Source organism: Octopus sinensis, linkage group LG1 (genome assembly GCF_006345805.1).
Source record: "Octopus sinensis linkage group LG1, ASM634580v1, whole genome shotgun sequence".
Classification (NCBI taxonomy): Eukaryota; Metazoa; Mollusca; class Cephalopoda; order Octopoda; family Octopodidae; genus Octopus; species Octopus sinensis.
In genome coordinates, this window is record NC_042997.1 from 163931204 (window position 1) to 163947161 (window position 15958).

The 15958-nt window shown below is 34.3% G+C and overlaps 1 protein-coding gene across 4 annotated transcripts in view; it reads right to left on the reverse strand.

Annotated features, from left to right (window-relative positions):
* Positions 1–15958, reverse strand: part of LOC115215581 (inversin) — a 408281-nt gene that overhangs the window by 154934 nt on the left and 237389 nt on the right. For all 4 annotated transcript variants that reach the window (XM_029784790.2, XM_029784800.2, XM_036506245.1 and 1 more), the window contains one exon: positions 5207–5308. In XM_029784790.2, coding sequence (XP_029640650.1) covers positions 5207–5308 — 102 coding nt within the window. The remainder of the gene's footprint in view (positions 1–5206; positions 5309–15958) is intronic.

Genomic DNA, 15958 nt, shown 5'->3' on the forward strand with positions numbered 1-15958 from the left:
GCACACTGATATTACATATCCAACAGGGCATAGTAACTTCATTTCTTTCTTGTCTTCACATGTCCTCTGCATTCAGGGCCTATATTTTTATTACCAGGTAGCATTGTTATTCATACACAAGCATTATAAATTCTGCCTTTCACACTGAGAAAGAGTAATGTTTTGTTACCAACAGAAATAATAGCTCTCTGAACTATCTCCATCTTATTCTAGAAACTATACTTTCAGAACATCCTCTTCCACTGCTAATTAGGTTACCTAAGTTTCAGAAACTATCTATTTCCTCTAGGAAGCCTCCTAGGCATTTGAGAAAATCTATTTTCAGTATATTCTTAGTGTTTATTGCTCCTGCACATCTGTCACATACAAAGTCTACTTTCGCCATTAACCTTCTTGTAATTCCACTGCACGTTTCGTATGTCTATAGCTTGCACAGTGTACACCAATAGAAATTCTACTTACACCCTTTCTTCATATCAAGCAGAGGAATTATATATAATATCTGTATATGTATGTAGGTGTGTATATATTTCAAAAGTAACCAATAATGTCGTCGTCGTCATCATCATCATCATAATCTAACATCTGTTTTCCATGCTGACATGGGTTGGACAGTGTGACAGGAGCTAGCAAGGCTAGGAGCCATACCAGGCTTCATTGTCTGTTATGGCCAAGTTTCTATTGCTGGATGTTCTTCCAAATGCTAATCACTTTACTGCATGTATTGAATGCTTTTTATGTGGCACTATCATTGACAGGATCACCAGATTCCTTGTAAAGTGAAAAAGTGAGAGGAGGGAGTAGTGCTGAGCGGGCAGTGGCTTTGTGCCAGTGAAGGTATAGAGGGCCATAAATAGGTATCTTGCTGTAGTGTAGATACATGGATACCCCAGTTGGAGAGGGAAGGAGAGTCAGTTAGAGAGTAAGATTACGAGAGTGATAAGGAGAGACATGAGTCTTGAGGGGTTTGGGGATGGTGAGAATAGGTGAAGTGATAGAGGTTTGAGCTGAGTGAGTAGGTAGGATAGAGGTAACTGTTGCAAATGATTGAGACAAACTTAGCAGAAGTTTAGGGAAGGGAGTTGCAGTAGTTATGTGAGGACATTGAGGGTGAAAGCAGAAAGGAGCTGGTTGGTGGAGACAGTAGACAGGTGAAGATAATGAGAAATATAAGTGGTTTAGGACTGGGAAGAGAAGTAACTAAGAAAGTTGGTGGGTGTAGTATGTGCCTAACCTGCTTTCAGATAATAGAGAAATGATGAGTGTTATGGGATGAAATGTGGGTGGGGGGATGACAGAGGCAGAGAGGATGGGGGTGAAGTGGGGCAGAGTCCCTCACAGACAAGCATTACTAAGGTGGTTTTAGGATATCAATTTTGCTGTGGTGGGTGGATCTTCTTGAGTACAGCAAGGCACCAAATATCTCAGTCCTTGTCTTCTTTTTCATAAGGCTCAGCATCTTGAGATTGACCTTCAGTACTGCATTCCATGTCTTCCTAGGTCTCCCTCTTCTACAAGTTCCATCCACTTTAAGTGATTGGAATTTTTTTATGCAACTGTCCCAACTGTCCTCATCCATATGCATCACATGACCAAACCTGTGCAGTCTTCTCACTTGCACACTGCATCTGATTCTTCTTATGCCTAAATTTTCTCAATACACTATTACTATGTTGAACATGTACACTTACATTGTATATCCAGTGAAGCATACCAACTTCATTCCTCTCTCATCTTTGCATGTCCTCTACATTGAGGGCCCATGTCTGACAACCATGTAGCATTGCTATTTATACACATGCATCATACAACCTTGCTTTTACTCGGAGACAGCAAGACCTTCAGTTGCCAACAAAGATAAAAGTTCTCTGAACTCTTCTCATCCTATTCTTATTCCAGAAATTACACTTTCAGTACATGCTCTTCCACTGATAATTAGGTTACCTAGGTAGCAGAAATTATCCATTACATCTAGAGTGCTTTCAGGACATTTGAGAAAATCAATTTCCAGTAGTGTATCTGGACACTTTATAGCTCCTGTGCATCTTTCACATACAAACCCTACTTTCTCTGTTAACATTCTTATTATTCTGCTGCATCTCTTGTGTATCCATAACTTGCACTGGGTGCACCAAATGGAATTTCAGATCAATGTTTGTTTTTATGCCAAGTTATGCATGAAAAGCAGTTTAACATTAAACTGAAGAATTACTCAATACTTTTTGGTGGAGTATATGTTTATTAAACTTTTACAAAACTAACAAACTTCTTAACTACCCTGCTATGCCTGTATAGCTGCATACACACACATTACTATCATTATCATTTTAATGTTCCTTTTCTATGCTTGCATGGGTCAGATGGAGTTTACTAAGATTTTCTATAGCTGCATGTCCTTCCTGTCACCAACCCATACCTGTTTCAGAGCAAGGTAATATCCCCTGGCCAGACATTTTTCCACAATCAGAAATGATAACACTCATTTACAACAGTCATGTGATGTCAAACAAGGTGACACAAAGATACACACATTCACACTTACATATACATATACACAGATTTACACATACATACATACATATATGCATATCTATATACAAACATGCACACAATGGTCTTCTTTTAGTTTCCCTCATACAAATCCACTCACAAGACTTTAGTGGACCCAAGGTTATCATAGGAGACACTTGCCCAAAGTGCTATGCACTGGACTGAGCCTGAAATCATGTAATTTGGAAGTGAACTTCTTAACCACACAGCTACACCTGCAGATACATACATACATATATATATATATATGAATGAGAGACACAGGGAGAGAGATTGATATTGCCAGTTAGACTGACAAAAGAAATAATTAAGTCTAAAGCAAGATGAGTAAACACATGATTTGATATATAGATTAGTAGGTTTCACTAATTTATCAGAAGCAAAATAAGAAAAAAATACAAACTGAAAGGAACAAATAAGAATGTTTAATAGGCAGTCATAATACAAGTCTGCAGACAATTCTAAAGCAGTCTATACTTGGTTAAACAACACAATTCAATATTGTCTGCTGATAAGATTCTGCTATTCACCAAACTTCTGTGATTTTTATCCAAAGTAAATATAAGTATCTTAGACAATACTACCAAAATGATTGAATGAAAAAAAAGTAATTCTCGGTGGAATTTTGGATACAATTTCTAAAAACCAATAAAGAACACGTTATGATGATTGTGTTTCTAGAGAGTTTTTGTTTAAAATATTCACCTATGAAGAAGACACACTTCCTATGTACTACATCTTAAAGGTGTCAAAGGTGAGAATTGAGAATCATACTTTGGGTGTCAGGATGACGGCTAAATGTGTAAAGTGTTAAATTTTTATTTTGTCACTTGGGCGATAAATGATTTGTGAAAGGAAGCCCATTTAAATTTTGAAAACAGAGCAAGCATTGTGTAAGTAATTATTGTTTTGTTTTGTATAAACTTTAACTCTTAACCCTTTAGCATTCAAAATACTCTATCAAATGTAATACCTATTTATTCATGTTGTTTTGAATTAATCATGCATTATCTTTATTTGTTTCCAACAATACAATGTGATGTAGGGCAGCACATAGTTTAACAAAATAAAAGTCCTACTATAAGTATTATAGATCATTATAGATTTTTTTTCATGGAACACTGACACTGGTAACTATGCAGTGAAGTAAACCATGAAATATAGTAAGTGTAGTGAAGATGAAGCTACTAAAAGCTTGCATTATATTGCCAATTAATGATCAGCCAAATTAAGGATATTGTTTTGGTTTGTTTCTCTATTCAGTTTGTGAAACTTTGTAATTTCAGTCTATTAAATGCAAAAGTTGCACAAATTTTAGAGTAGCCCTCTTGTAGTGTCGAACTTCTCAAGTCTACTTTTCTTTATCTTTAACCCTTTCATTACTGTATTTCTTTTGAAATGCTCTGTGTTTCTTTCAATGACTTTAAATATTACAAAGAATTTAGTAAAATAACTTAGTTATCATTAAGCTAGTGTTAGGAACATAAATTGTAACTAAGGTTTGGGGGAAGATTTTAATTCAAAACTTATGGAAACAAGACATTTGTACTCAGAGCCAGAGCCGGTTTCAGCCGGGTTGGTAATGAAAGGGTTAACAAGTAAAGATTTTTAATCTTTTATTATTTATAACTGTAACAACCTATTGGTTATATTCCCACGTTGAGAGAATTAATGAAGCATTATTATATCATAACATGTTTTTTATACAGCATTAACTGGATGACATGGCTTGCTATGAAGGTGTACACACAGATACTCATACATGCGCTCTCTCTCTCTCTTTCATATACATACACACATGTGCATGCATGTGCATGCATGCACACACACACACACACACAAACACAAACACACACACACAAAGTAGGAATTATCTATGAAGTTCTTAACCACTGCCCTTGTTACATAATTTACATGCTGAATGTTATTTAATTTCTTTCTACAAATAGAATGCAGTTTTTCTTTTCTGTGTACATAAGGTCTTTGCAAGGTTATTATAAACAATGACTATTTCATTGTTTTCACTTTCTTTTACATCATATTCAATGCAACACATTTAATACCCAGCTAACCTTATAATTTCCATACTTCCAAACAAATTCTTCAGAGAACTCTACCAATAATTACTGTGATGTGATCTATCAACAAAAATTTTCACTTCTGATCTCAATGGATTTAATGAACAGAACTTAAATGCATAGCTACTTTACATTACAACTTTTCAACAAATTTATTATTAATGCTGACATCATTTTTACACATAAAATTTATGTGTCATTGCAAGTTGCACAGGCCATTACTTACTTTAAGATAATGCATTGCTTAGCACACTATATCACAAAAAGTGTATGAAGAATCAGAAAATTAAATTATGACGACAGTAAAACAGTTTCAGTATAAGGTTCTAAGTTACTGAAAAGTTAGCATTAATATTGTTAACATTAATAGTAACAGGCAAAACAAATGTAACAGCTTTTTATAAGTATCAAAGAACTGAGACTAAATTTTACATAACTTACAATACCTTTCAAATATCTTTACAAAGTATAATTCTACATAAAATGGTCATTGTATTTGAAAACTAAAATAGTCTGTGAAATTCATTTATATTTATCATTAAAAGTTAGCAGCAATTTCAATACAAATAACAACTTACAAGAAGCACTTTAACACAGGAGACAGCTGTGGGGTCTCTACTGCTAGCAGCCCAATGGAGGGGAGTTTTACCTTCACTGTCTGGAATGCTGATATTGGATCCCTGAAAATTGATATAAAAAAAAATTACTATGAACTGCAAAACAAATTTAGAAAGTTATTCTAGTTGAATAATACAATAATTCAATTAATTAATTTTTAGCAACAGAAGCAGCATTAATGCCAAAAAGTAATCTTTATATCCAACTTAAAATGGATGCCTTGTTAGAACACTAAGTATTGTCTTATTATCCTTGAGAGATCCTCTCATATAGATATTTGGAGCATAAAAGCACACACATAAATCATAGCAGATGGATTTCGTCTGTCATGGGTGCTGGAATTCCCATATCATGTGATTTCGGTCTACACCCTGAAATCCAGGAAAATAAAGCTTTATAATGGTTTTCTTTAAGGAAGCTTTAAAGCACGTTGGTATATAAGTATTTTGTAACAAGAATTTTCTGATAAGCTTTTCAGGCTTGTTGAGTTTTCATTGAAATGACAATTTTAGGGTTCCTTGATAAAAAAAATGTGATTGTAACTGCAACAGATTTTCAGCACAGTTTACCTTGCAAGAAACTAATATATTTCTCAGTTAATCAGAATTGCTTAACATAACAGATGTCTGGGATTAAAAAGCACCTTCCAAAAAGTAACGTATTTGCTTTTTTATTCTAGAAAATTTGAGGCCAATGTTTTATGAGCAAAGAAGAGTATTTAGCTGAGTCTATATTGATATACCCATACTGGTATGTAATACTTTTGATAAAAAAGAAAACTAAACCCCTTTCTTGCAGGATTTCAAATTACAAATATAAGGCATCAAAACAAGATGGTATTACACATTTATCCATTTGTGCTTGGAGTTCTGTGATGCAACTGATTCACCCATTTACAATACTACCTTCAGGAAACCTGCCAGCAACCTGATCACCTACCAATCAGATGAATATAAGAGACAAATATCATCAGGGTAAGAACTAGATAAACTCAGAGACACAAGATAATCTGGAAAAGGAAGGTATGGAAATTGAAAGATTCTTCAGCTAGGTGCAGGTTCAAACAATTACAATACACTATAGAAATTGAGAGACAAATTTGAAAAGATTGCAAGAAAAGGAGCAACCAGGAGCAAAATCAAGTACGTAGAAGAGAAGTTAGATGTATACCTGTAAACCAGTATAAAGCAAGACATCAATGGGGAAAAGTGTATATGGAATAATTGTGGCTCACATGTCATCACTAAAACCACAGAAAGAATTATAGAATATATGATTAGGAAGAGAATTAATTTTGATGAGATGCACATAAATTAGTTTAGATAACTTCAAGTTTGTGCCAGGATAGGACACCCTTAATGTTCTCTTCCTTGTGAGACAACTCTATCTAGTATTTGTTAACTTAGAGAAGACCTTTGATAAAGTACAATGTACCATGCTTACCATGCTCTTTAGTCTGGTGGTCAGTAAGAAAAAATAAGTGTAGAGGAATGACTTCTGAGAACCAGGCAAGACATGTACAAAGGTATTGGACAAGGTGAGACTCAGCAAAAAATTCAGTGAGGAATTTAGTGTACAGATAGGTATCTATTATGGCTCAGTTCTCAGCCACCACAGTTTACTACAATTCTCAGTAACAAAGGAAGTCCTGAATGCCAGTAACCAAGTTCTCATATCTGAATCTGAGGAACACTTAAAGAATTTTCAAACACAGAAACAAAATCTAGAGCTGGGATGCTTCAAAGTAAACCAAGCAAAGGTAAAACCATTAGTTAGCTTTACTAACAGCAATGAGCAAACTTTACTGTCAACTGAAACATCTAAGAAGTGGTCATACTTGGTATGAAGAAAAGGTGAAAGTAGGAAATACATGAGCTATACCAAATGTATAGTATGGGTACATGAGATGTGCACTTGACCATAGGTAAACTGACAAAAAAGACTTTGTATGTAGCAGATGCACAATAGTAATCAGTAGTAAGAGTGTCTGTAAATTAAATTGCTTCCAAAGCAAAGAAGGTACCTTAATAGATGTTAAAAGTTTCTGTTACTTTGGTGACCTAATCAGTAATGGAGGCGTGTGTTCTAAAAGCAACAGTAACCAGAATAAGAATGGAATGGAAAAAAAATCAAGATTTTATCTCTGCTGGAAACAAAGGGTTTCTTTTTTTTTGAGTGAATGATAGATTGTATGACAGCTGCACACATAGTGTGATGTTGCATGACAGCAAAACATGGGCATTGAATGTGAAGGAAGTATAAAGGCTGCAAAGAAATTAGACATATATGCTCCACTTTATGTGTAATGTCAGCATACATGAATGATGGAAAACAAATAAGTTGAGAGAAAAACTGGGTATTTGAAGAATCAGCTGAAGTGTGCAGGAGAGAAAACTGTTTTAGTATGGACACGTAATACATATGAAGGATGAGAGTTAGGTAAATAAGCATCAGGTGATTCTATTGGAAAGCTGCTGCAGAAGAAGACTGAGGAAGACACCAGAAATAGAGAAGGCTGATCTCAAGAGATGTGCAAACGAGATGATGAAGAAATGCAACAAATATTGAGATATTTCACTGGCAAAAATGTGCCTAATCCATGCAAGAGCTAGAAAATGGAAAAGATGATGATAATGATGAAAAATGTGGTGGACATTTAAGGTGATGATGAAACTATAAATACTGAAGAGGTAAAGATATAAACTATGATATAATGTGGACTATCCTCTAAAGCAAGATGCCTATACATGTCTCTCCATCATACTTTAGCCTCTCACCACCTGGTATGAAGCTACCTCTCCCTCCCTAATCCTCCCATCACTCTCCCTCATGGAAATTGTTTTTCTTTTTCTGACTTACAATTTACTTAGCAACTTCACTACAGCTGGTGGCATGAACAAAAGCACTCAGTACATACTCTAAGGTGGCTGGTTTTAGGAAGGCCATCCAGTTGTAGTAGACATGCCAAAGCTGACACTGGAACTCAGTGAAACTCTACAGCTCACTGGATGCTGTCAAACCATCGAATCCATGCCAGTATTGAAAACAGATATTAAATGATCATAATTATATATATATATATTATTTCTTTCAGTCATTTGACAATGGCCATGCTGGAGCACCACCTTTAATCAAACAAATTGACCACAGGACTTAGTCTTTGTAAGCCTAGTACTTATTCTATTGGTCTCTTTTGCCAAACTGCTAAGTTACGGGGGGCATGCACACACCAACATTGGTTGTCAAGAAGCGATGATTGGGGAACAAACACAGATACATAAACACACCCACATATATATACGACAGGTTTCTTTCAGTTTCTGTCCACCAAATCCACTCACAAGGCTTTGGTCAGCCTGAGGTTATAGTAATTGCAACAGGTTTTCAGATGCCTGGGATTAAAAAGCACCTTCCAAAAAGTAACATATTTTCTGAACCCAGACCCATGTGGTTGGTAAGTAAGCTACTTACCATACAGCCACTCTTGTGCCTATATATATACTAGCTGACATACCCAGTAATTCCTGGGAAAGCAGAGCTTATCTCTTGGTTCCATTCTCATAATTGTTTCGCTAAGCCAATAACAACAATACAAAGTATGTAGCCCTTAAAACGGTTTTTGTGTATTTACAGAGAACACCGAACAGTCTTACACAGGATCTTGTTTTTAGGAATTCCCAATAAGTTATGAATACCCAAATTGTGAAGTTAGTTATGTAATAACATGAAATTAGTTACCTGATAGTAAGAATTCAAATAAAGTAGCCCCAGAAAGGGCTTTAATGCATTCCCAGAGTATATAGAACATAGGAGGAAATATTAATAAGGTATGTATACTAAAACTGTGAAGCATGTTACATAACAGGCTAATCAGATATGAGATAATAACAATTCAAAGTAAATAACTCTGAAAAGGGCTTTTGTGCATTCCCAGAGAATATTACCCTCAGGGGTGCTAGTGTTGGTATATTCGTGACTAAGTCACCAATTGAAATAAGTGGATCTATTGTTTAGGAAAATACTATTTACTTGTTTAAGGGTTGTACTGGATAAATTGCGAAAATAACTCAAGCAGTTCAAATACTAAGAAATAAGCATACTCAATTTGATTTATACCAAATAATTTAGGAAAATGAATGGATTATTTCCCTTGGCGATATATAAGGATCCCTTCCAGGGGCCATATTATCGATTTTTTTTTCAACAATCTGAGTATGTCATGAAGTTTCCAGACATGAGTTCTATTCACATATCAAGTTTCATCAAAATCGATAAAACGATATAGGAGGAGTTAGCTAACAACTCCACAAACACACCCACAGACAGAATTTCCTACATATGTAGTAGATATATATGACAAGAAATAAATTTTCATTTCTTTTTATGGAAACAATATATATATATGACTGTAAAATAGAAGTACTCAAGTGAAATTGAGACAAAGAAATCATTGATTGGAGAGCAAACATCAAATTCAGGCCAACAACTTCATTTAACCCCATGCTTCTATACATTTCATCCTTTCCAAATAATACTATGACCTTCAACATAAAAGAAATACATATATAAGCACAGAAGGTAAATATATATATATATATATGCACATATAAAAATACAAAATATATAGAAAGTCCTGTCAAAGAAAGTATATACAGATTGACTAAAATAGGTAATCAAAATTACTAAACCATATCAATCAACTAAAAGATTTTTTAACCCTCGATTAAAATATATATTAAAATAGTTTCTTTTTAAAAAGAAGCAATCAAAAAATTTACAAAAAAGCAAACTTCTTCCACAAGTGAACACTTATGGGCTTGAAAAAGTTCACATAAATTCTTTAACCCTCCAGAATTTAAACCAGTCATATCCAGCCCAAATATTTCACCTGTTTTGTGTCCAAACTGGTTAGATCCAGCCTCTCACACTTATCATACAATGTCATTCTAAAAATAAACAATCACATCGTTGAAATCTCAAAACCACGAGATAATATATGATGAATTCAAAACAATATGGACAAATAAGCATTATGTCTGGCAGAGAAATCTGAATGCTAAAGGTTGAGGATGCACTGTTCTTCACTGTTGTTCTAGCTTAATATTTGTCTATCAATAATTAATTGTACTATATTTTATAGTTTTTTATAGAAACTTCTTAACACTCAAAATGCTACAGTCACTATGAGGATTTTAATGCATTCATTAGAACAAATGAAACTCATGGATATTCCATGGGGTTTGCTAGTGAAAACTATGAACTGGAGCTGTTTGAAATTGTGATGGTAGAGATGACAGTGAATGACAGGTAAGATAGAAAAAAAGGGGGTGGGGATGGAAAGATAGGAGAGGAAGTTGTGAAAGTATTACTTGAGGGAGTAACAGTGAAAGATAACAGAAAAAGAAACAAAAGGGAAACACTGATGAATTGATAGACATACAATCATACACATACACATATGTGCACACACATATACACAAATACATACTTATATATACATATATACAAACACTGAGACCTGCAATAATGTATGATATTGGTAGAGTACTAGTCAATAGATATGTGGTGGTGGTGGTGGTGGTGGTGGTATTAATAGTAAGTAAGGCAGCAAGCTGGCAGAAATGTTAGCATGCCGGGTGAAGTGCTTTGTGGTATTTCATCTGCCGTTATGTTCTGAGTTCAAATTCCGCCGTGGTCGACTTTGCCTTTCATCCTTTCGGGGTTGATAAATTAAGTACCAGTTACGCACTGGAGTTGATATAATCGACTTAATCTGTTTGTCTGTACTTGTTTGTCCCCTCTGTGTGTAGTCCCTTGTGGGCAGTAAAGAAATAGGTATTAATAGTAAGGAGTTGAGAGCAAAGAACTTATTTTTGTGGACTGAAAGTAAAAAACAAAAATTGTACAATTTAACACATGCATCATAGTGCAAGTAATTATTGCTGTGCAATGTTGTTGCCACCACCTCATCAACTAAGACTACCAACAGCAAACAAAAGCTATCACAAATAACATATAAATATCATCCTCACCACTATCACCACCCACCTTTTACCATTTATCTCTTTCTTTTTTTCTCTGTTATGTGGATGCTAGCCTCTTCTCTCTCTCTTACTCCATCCTCCTCCTCTCTCTCTATTTGAATGTCATCCCTTAGCATGACACAAAAAGTAGGTAGATAGGAACACACTATTTTAGTAATATATAAATAGCAGTGGAGCAGTTGTTGCTGCTTATCCATGAGTATACCTTCATTAAAAAGACTTTTGATTAATTAGCTTAAAAACCACCCTATTGGGTGGCTTTTAAGGGTTCTTCATTGGACCTTGGGCCCAATAGTGATGCTTCATGTATTGAATACTCTTTTACTTGTTTCAGTCATTGACTGTGGCCATGCTGGAGCACCGCCTTTAATCAAGCAAATCGACCCCAGGACTTTGTAAGCCTAGTACTTATTCTATCAGTCTTTCTTGCCGAACTGCTAAGTTACAGGGACGTAAACACACCAGCATCGGTTGTCAAGCGATGTTGGTGGACAAACATAGACACACAAACATATACACATACATATATATATATACATACATATATACAACAACTTCTTTCAGTTTCTGTCTACCAAATCCACCCACAAGGCTTTGGTTGGCCCAAGGCTATAGTAGAAGACACTTGCCCAAGGTGTCATGCAGTGGGACTGAACTCGGAACCATGTGGTTGGTAAGCAAGCTACTTACCACACATCCACTCCTACACATTAAATTTTATTAAACTTAACCAATATTTTTGAAGCAATGAACAATTTTCATCAAAATGATGATATAATTTGTCGACTTGGAACATATTGCAAAGCAGCATGATAAACAACATCTTTTGTCTTCCCATTCGGGGGTCAGCACAATTTTTTCCGATCTAACCTCTTTCTTTCTCTCTCTTTCTTTGATAGATAGAGTAGAAGATATAGATGTTTAATTTTGGGGAAACTTTATTTCAATTAAAGTGTATTTTATATATATGTGTGCGTGTGTGTGTCTATGTCTATTATATATGTATGTATAGTGTTAGAAGTGGTGTACAGATATTGAATATTGAGAAAAGAGGAGGTCGCCAGAATTTTGGAAAAAGAATGTTTTTACTTAGTCATTATTATTAGTGCTTTCGATCCTCTTTGGACTTGTCAAATAAAATTGTGAATGTGCAAACAGATTGTTCATTTATATAAATCAGGTGTTTTTCTTTTGTTTTGTTTAGAAAAGGAGGATATTGTTTTTGTGTTTGCTCTTTGGGGTGAGGTTCCAAGACAATAGAAATAGATAGATAGATAGATAGATAGATAGATAGATAGATAGATAGATAGATAGACAGACAGACAGATAAAGAGGTAGAGAGAGGGAGAGGAAGGAATTTCTTTTCAATTCAGACTGTTTTTACCATTTATTTACTTATTTAATTTTTTACCACTGTATAGCTACTGGCATGTGACATGAATTCAATGAAGGTGACTTCTTTTAGGATGGGGAAAATAATGAAAAAAGGATGGGGTGCAGCCATCACTAAAAGCATATTTTTTTCCTCAAGGAAGATAAGAAGTTCTATGAAAAATTAAATACATATATATGTATATATATTATAATATAATATTAAAATTAAGGGTATCTAAGAGATACCACCATGCTAGAAATAGCAGCCAAAACTTGACTCTAAAACCACATTAAATATTCATAGAGCACCAGGAGAAAAGACAAAGAGACAAAATAAACTAGCAAAAAAAATTGACTGGATAATTTCAGATCCCAGATTTCTGGCTCAGCATTAGAAATGCTTTGCCTTCATCAGTGCAATATATGCAGATAGCGATCTTATCCTTATTTATACATGTATATATATAGATATACATGTGTGTGTGTGTGTGTGTGTGTGTGTGTGTGTGTGCCTGTGAGTTCATGTGTTTGAAAATATGTCTGTGTCTACACTGTACTTTCAATGTTTTGCATTGAAAAATAAAGTCAGGTTTCTTTTAATTTCATGTTTTTGCATGAAAAAACATTAGTATAATATTTACAAATTAGAAAAATAAAACCCACTGTTATAGAGATGAGTATCATGTTATAAATATTGAAGCAGAAACAACAGTAATAGTGTACTTTTTTTCTCTTTCCTTAAGGTGTCAGAAAGTTTTATATTAAAAAATAATAAAGTCAGGTTTCTTTCAATTTAATGTTTTGTATGAACAAACAATATTTAAAAATTAGAAAAATACGCAAAGTTAGAATATCCCAATGTTATATATATATACATATATACCTGACTATTTATATATATATATATATATGTGTGTGTGTGTGTGTGTGCATGTGTGTGTGTGCATGTGTGTGTGTGCATGTGCGTGTGTGTGTGTGTGTGTGTGTATGTATGTATATATGTATGTATCAAAGAAAGCAAAACAAAAAACAAAAATGATAGTGCTCAGTATGCTGGTTCAGTATGTTGGTTCAAGATTTTCTGTCAAAGAGACATGGTTAAACAAAGTTGTTCATCATTTCTATCTTTCTCTCTCTCTTATTATTACTACCATTGCCACCATCAACTCTACTACTTTTAATAAAACATCATCAACTCTCCCTAAATTCCTTTGTCTCTCTTTCTCTCTCTCTCTCTCTGTCGTCACCATAGCCCTCACCATCTTTACTAATACTCTCATCCCAGCATGTGGAATAGTAGAAGTGCCATTGAATAGTGAGAGAGGAGGTCAAAGTGTGACACACTGACAGTTTTTGTATTTATTATATTAGAAGACATTCCAGCTGTGATCAACTTTTTATTGAGACATAGTATATCTTGTACTACATTATACTTTTGTTTACAGATGGTATGGTATGATTTGAGAGAAATTTTTAAAGTTATTTCTAGTGGGCTGAGCAACCACATAGGGGATGCCTCATTGGCTTAAACTAGATGAACCAGTTTGAAATATTGACCAACAGATAGATAGCTGGCAGACAAATACATATATGTAGTTGATGAAATATACTTTGAGCGATTACTATTTTGATTCTTTAGAAATTGGTATCAATGAAGTCAAATTTAATTAATTTTGCTGTAGAGAAGATTACCGAGAATGATATCCTTCAGTGGACATTAACTTTATGAATATAAAAGTATCAGCAATTTAATATCAACAATTGTAATATTTAGAGACGAAATAGCATTCAGAAATTAAATTTCTTCTTGTCTCTACATGAGGTGTATATCTTTACACTGTATTGTTATACATTTAATTGAAATAGATCAGTTAATTTCCTTTTCCAAATGACATCTTATATGAGAAATATTTAACTGCTCCACAAAAGCAACAAAACATATATTATACACTAAAGTATTGATATAGCCTGGACTAATGAACACACTAAAGCATATATTTTATTGCAAGTTTGGTAAAAATCAAGAATCTAAGGAAACTGGTGATAGTATGTAATAACAGCAATTAATCCTTAGAAAAATTCCTAGAAGAATTTCAGAAGTTTAACTGCTGCTAGAAATGAATAATCAAATGTTTTGCACTTTTGCCATTTGCCTTCTTCAGTGAACCAAAAGGTAAGGAACTCTAAAAAATCAAATTCTTCACTCTTCACAGAAACTGAATTTATCAAATTCTTTTCAGAAGACTCCAATTCACTATAACTAATACAGTATGTTAGTTGTGTGATATCAAAACCAAATGTCAATTGTGGATTATAAAACTTTATTTCTTCCAGAATCAAAAAAATAGATATAAGTTAAAAACTATAATAAGAATACTGACAGCTATTCATTTAGACAAATACCAATTATATACAATGGTCAGTGGCAGCTCCTTTTCAAGACAGATCTGTTATATATTGTGATGCAACCAATGGCAGCCATTCATTAAAAAAGATAATATTTATATACTGTGAAATAGACAATGATAGCTGTCCATCTAGACATATACCAATTATGTATTGTGAAATATATAATGATTGGTAATTATTAACACAACTAACAATTATATACTGGGGGTCTATGACAGCTACTCATCAAACAAATATCAGTTATATATCTTGGTAAAAGACAGATATTCCTCTACAGGATACAAATAATATCTCCCTTTCTTCATGTGCCATACTTACAGGTATCAATGATAAGGTTTATTATTGTGGAAGAGATTCAGGGCTACTATGCATTATATAAGGGTGGGTGTGGTGAAGTGATGCTGGAAGGGAGATAAAGGTAGTGGTGATGAGATACCAGAGTGTATCCTCAAGATAACATGTCCAAAATGATTAACAGAAGAGGGTGTAGAGACAAGGATCAGGAAAGGTGAGTAAAAGCACAAGAGTGTGTGGGGGTGGGGTAAGGAAGAAAGAATAAATGATGCATAGAAATTGAGGTGGAGATGGTCAGATGTATATAGGGGATGAATGTAGTGAATGATGAATGAGAGTAGGCAGTCAATGGTAAAAATAAGGGATGGATGTAAATAGAAAGTGGCTTGGGGAAAGAAGGAGTGATGACTGGTAGTGCAGAAAAGGTGATGATATGTGTAATAATATGTCCTGTTTTCATTAATTAGAATTTCAAAATAATATAGTAAACAGAAGAGTGATGGAGGTATGAGTGAGAAGGAGATGATGGGTGGCAGCAAATGTAGACTTGACTGGGAAGGATTTTGGATGAGGAGCTCTGTTGTGTACATG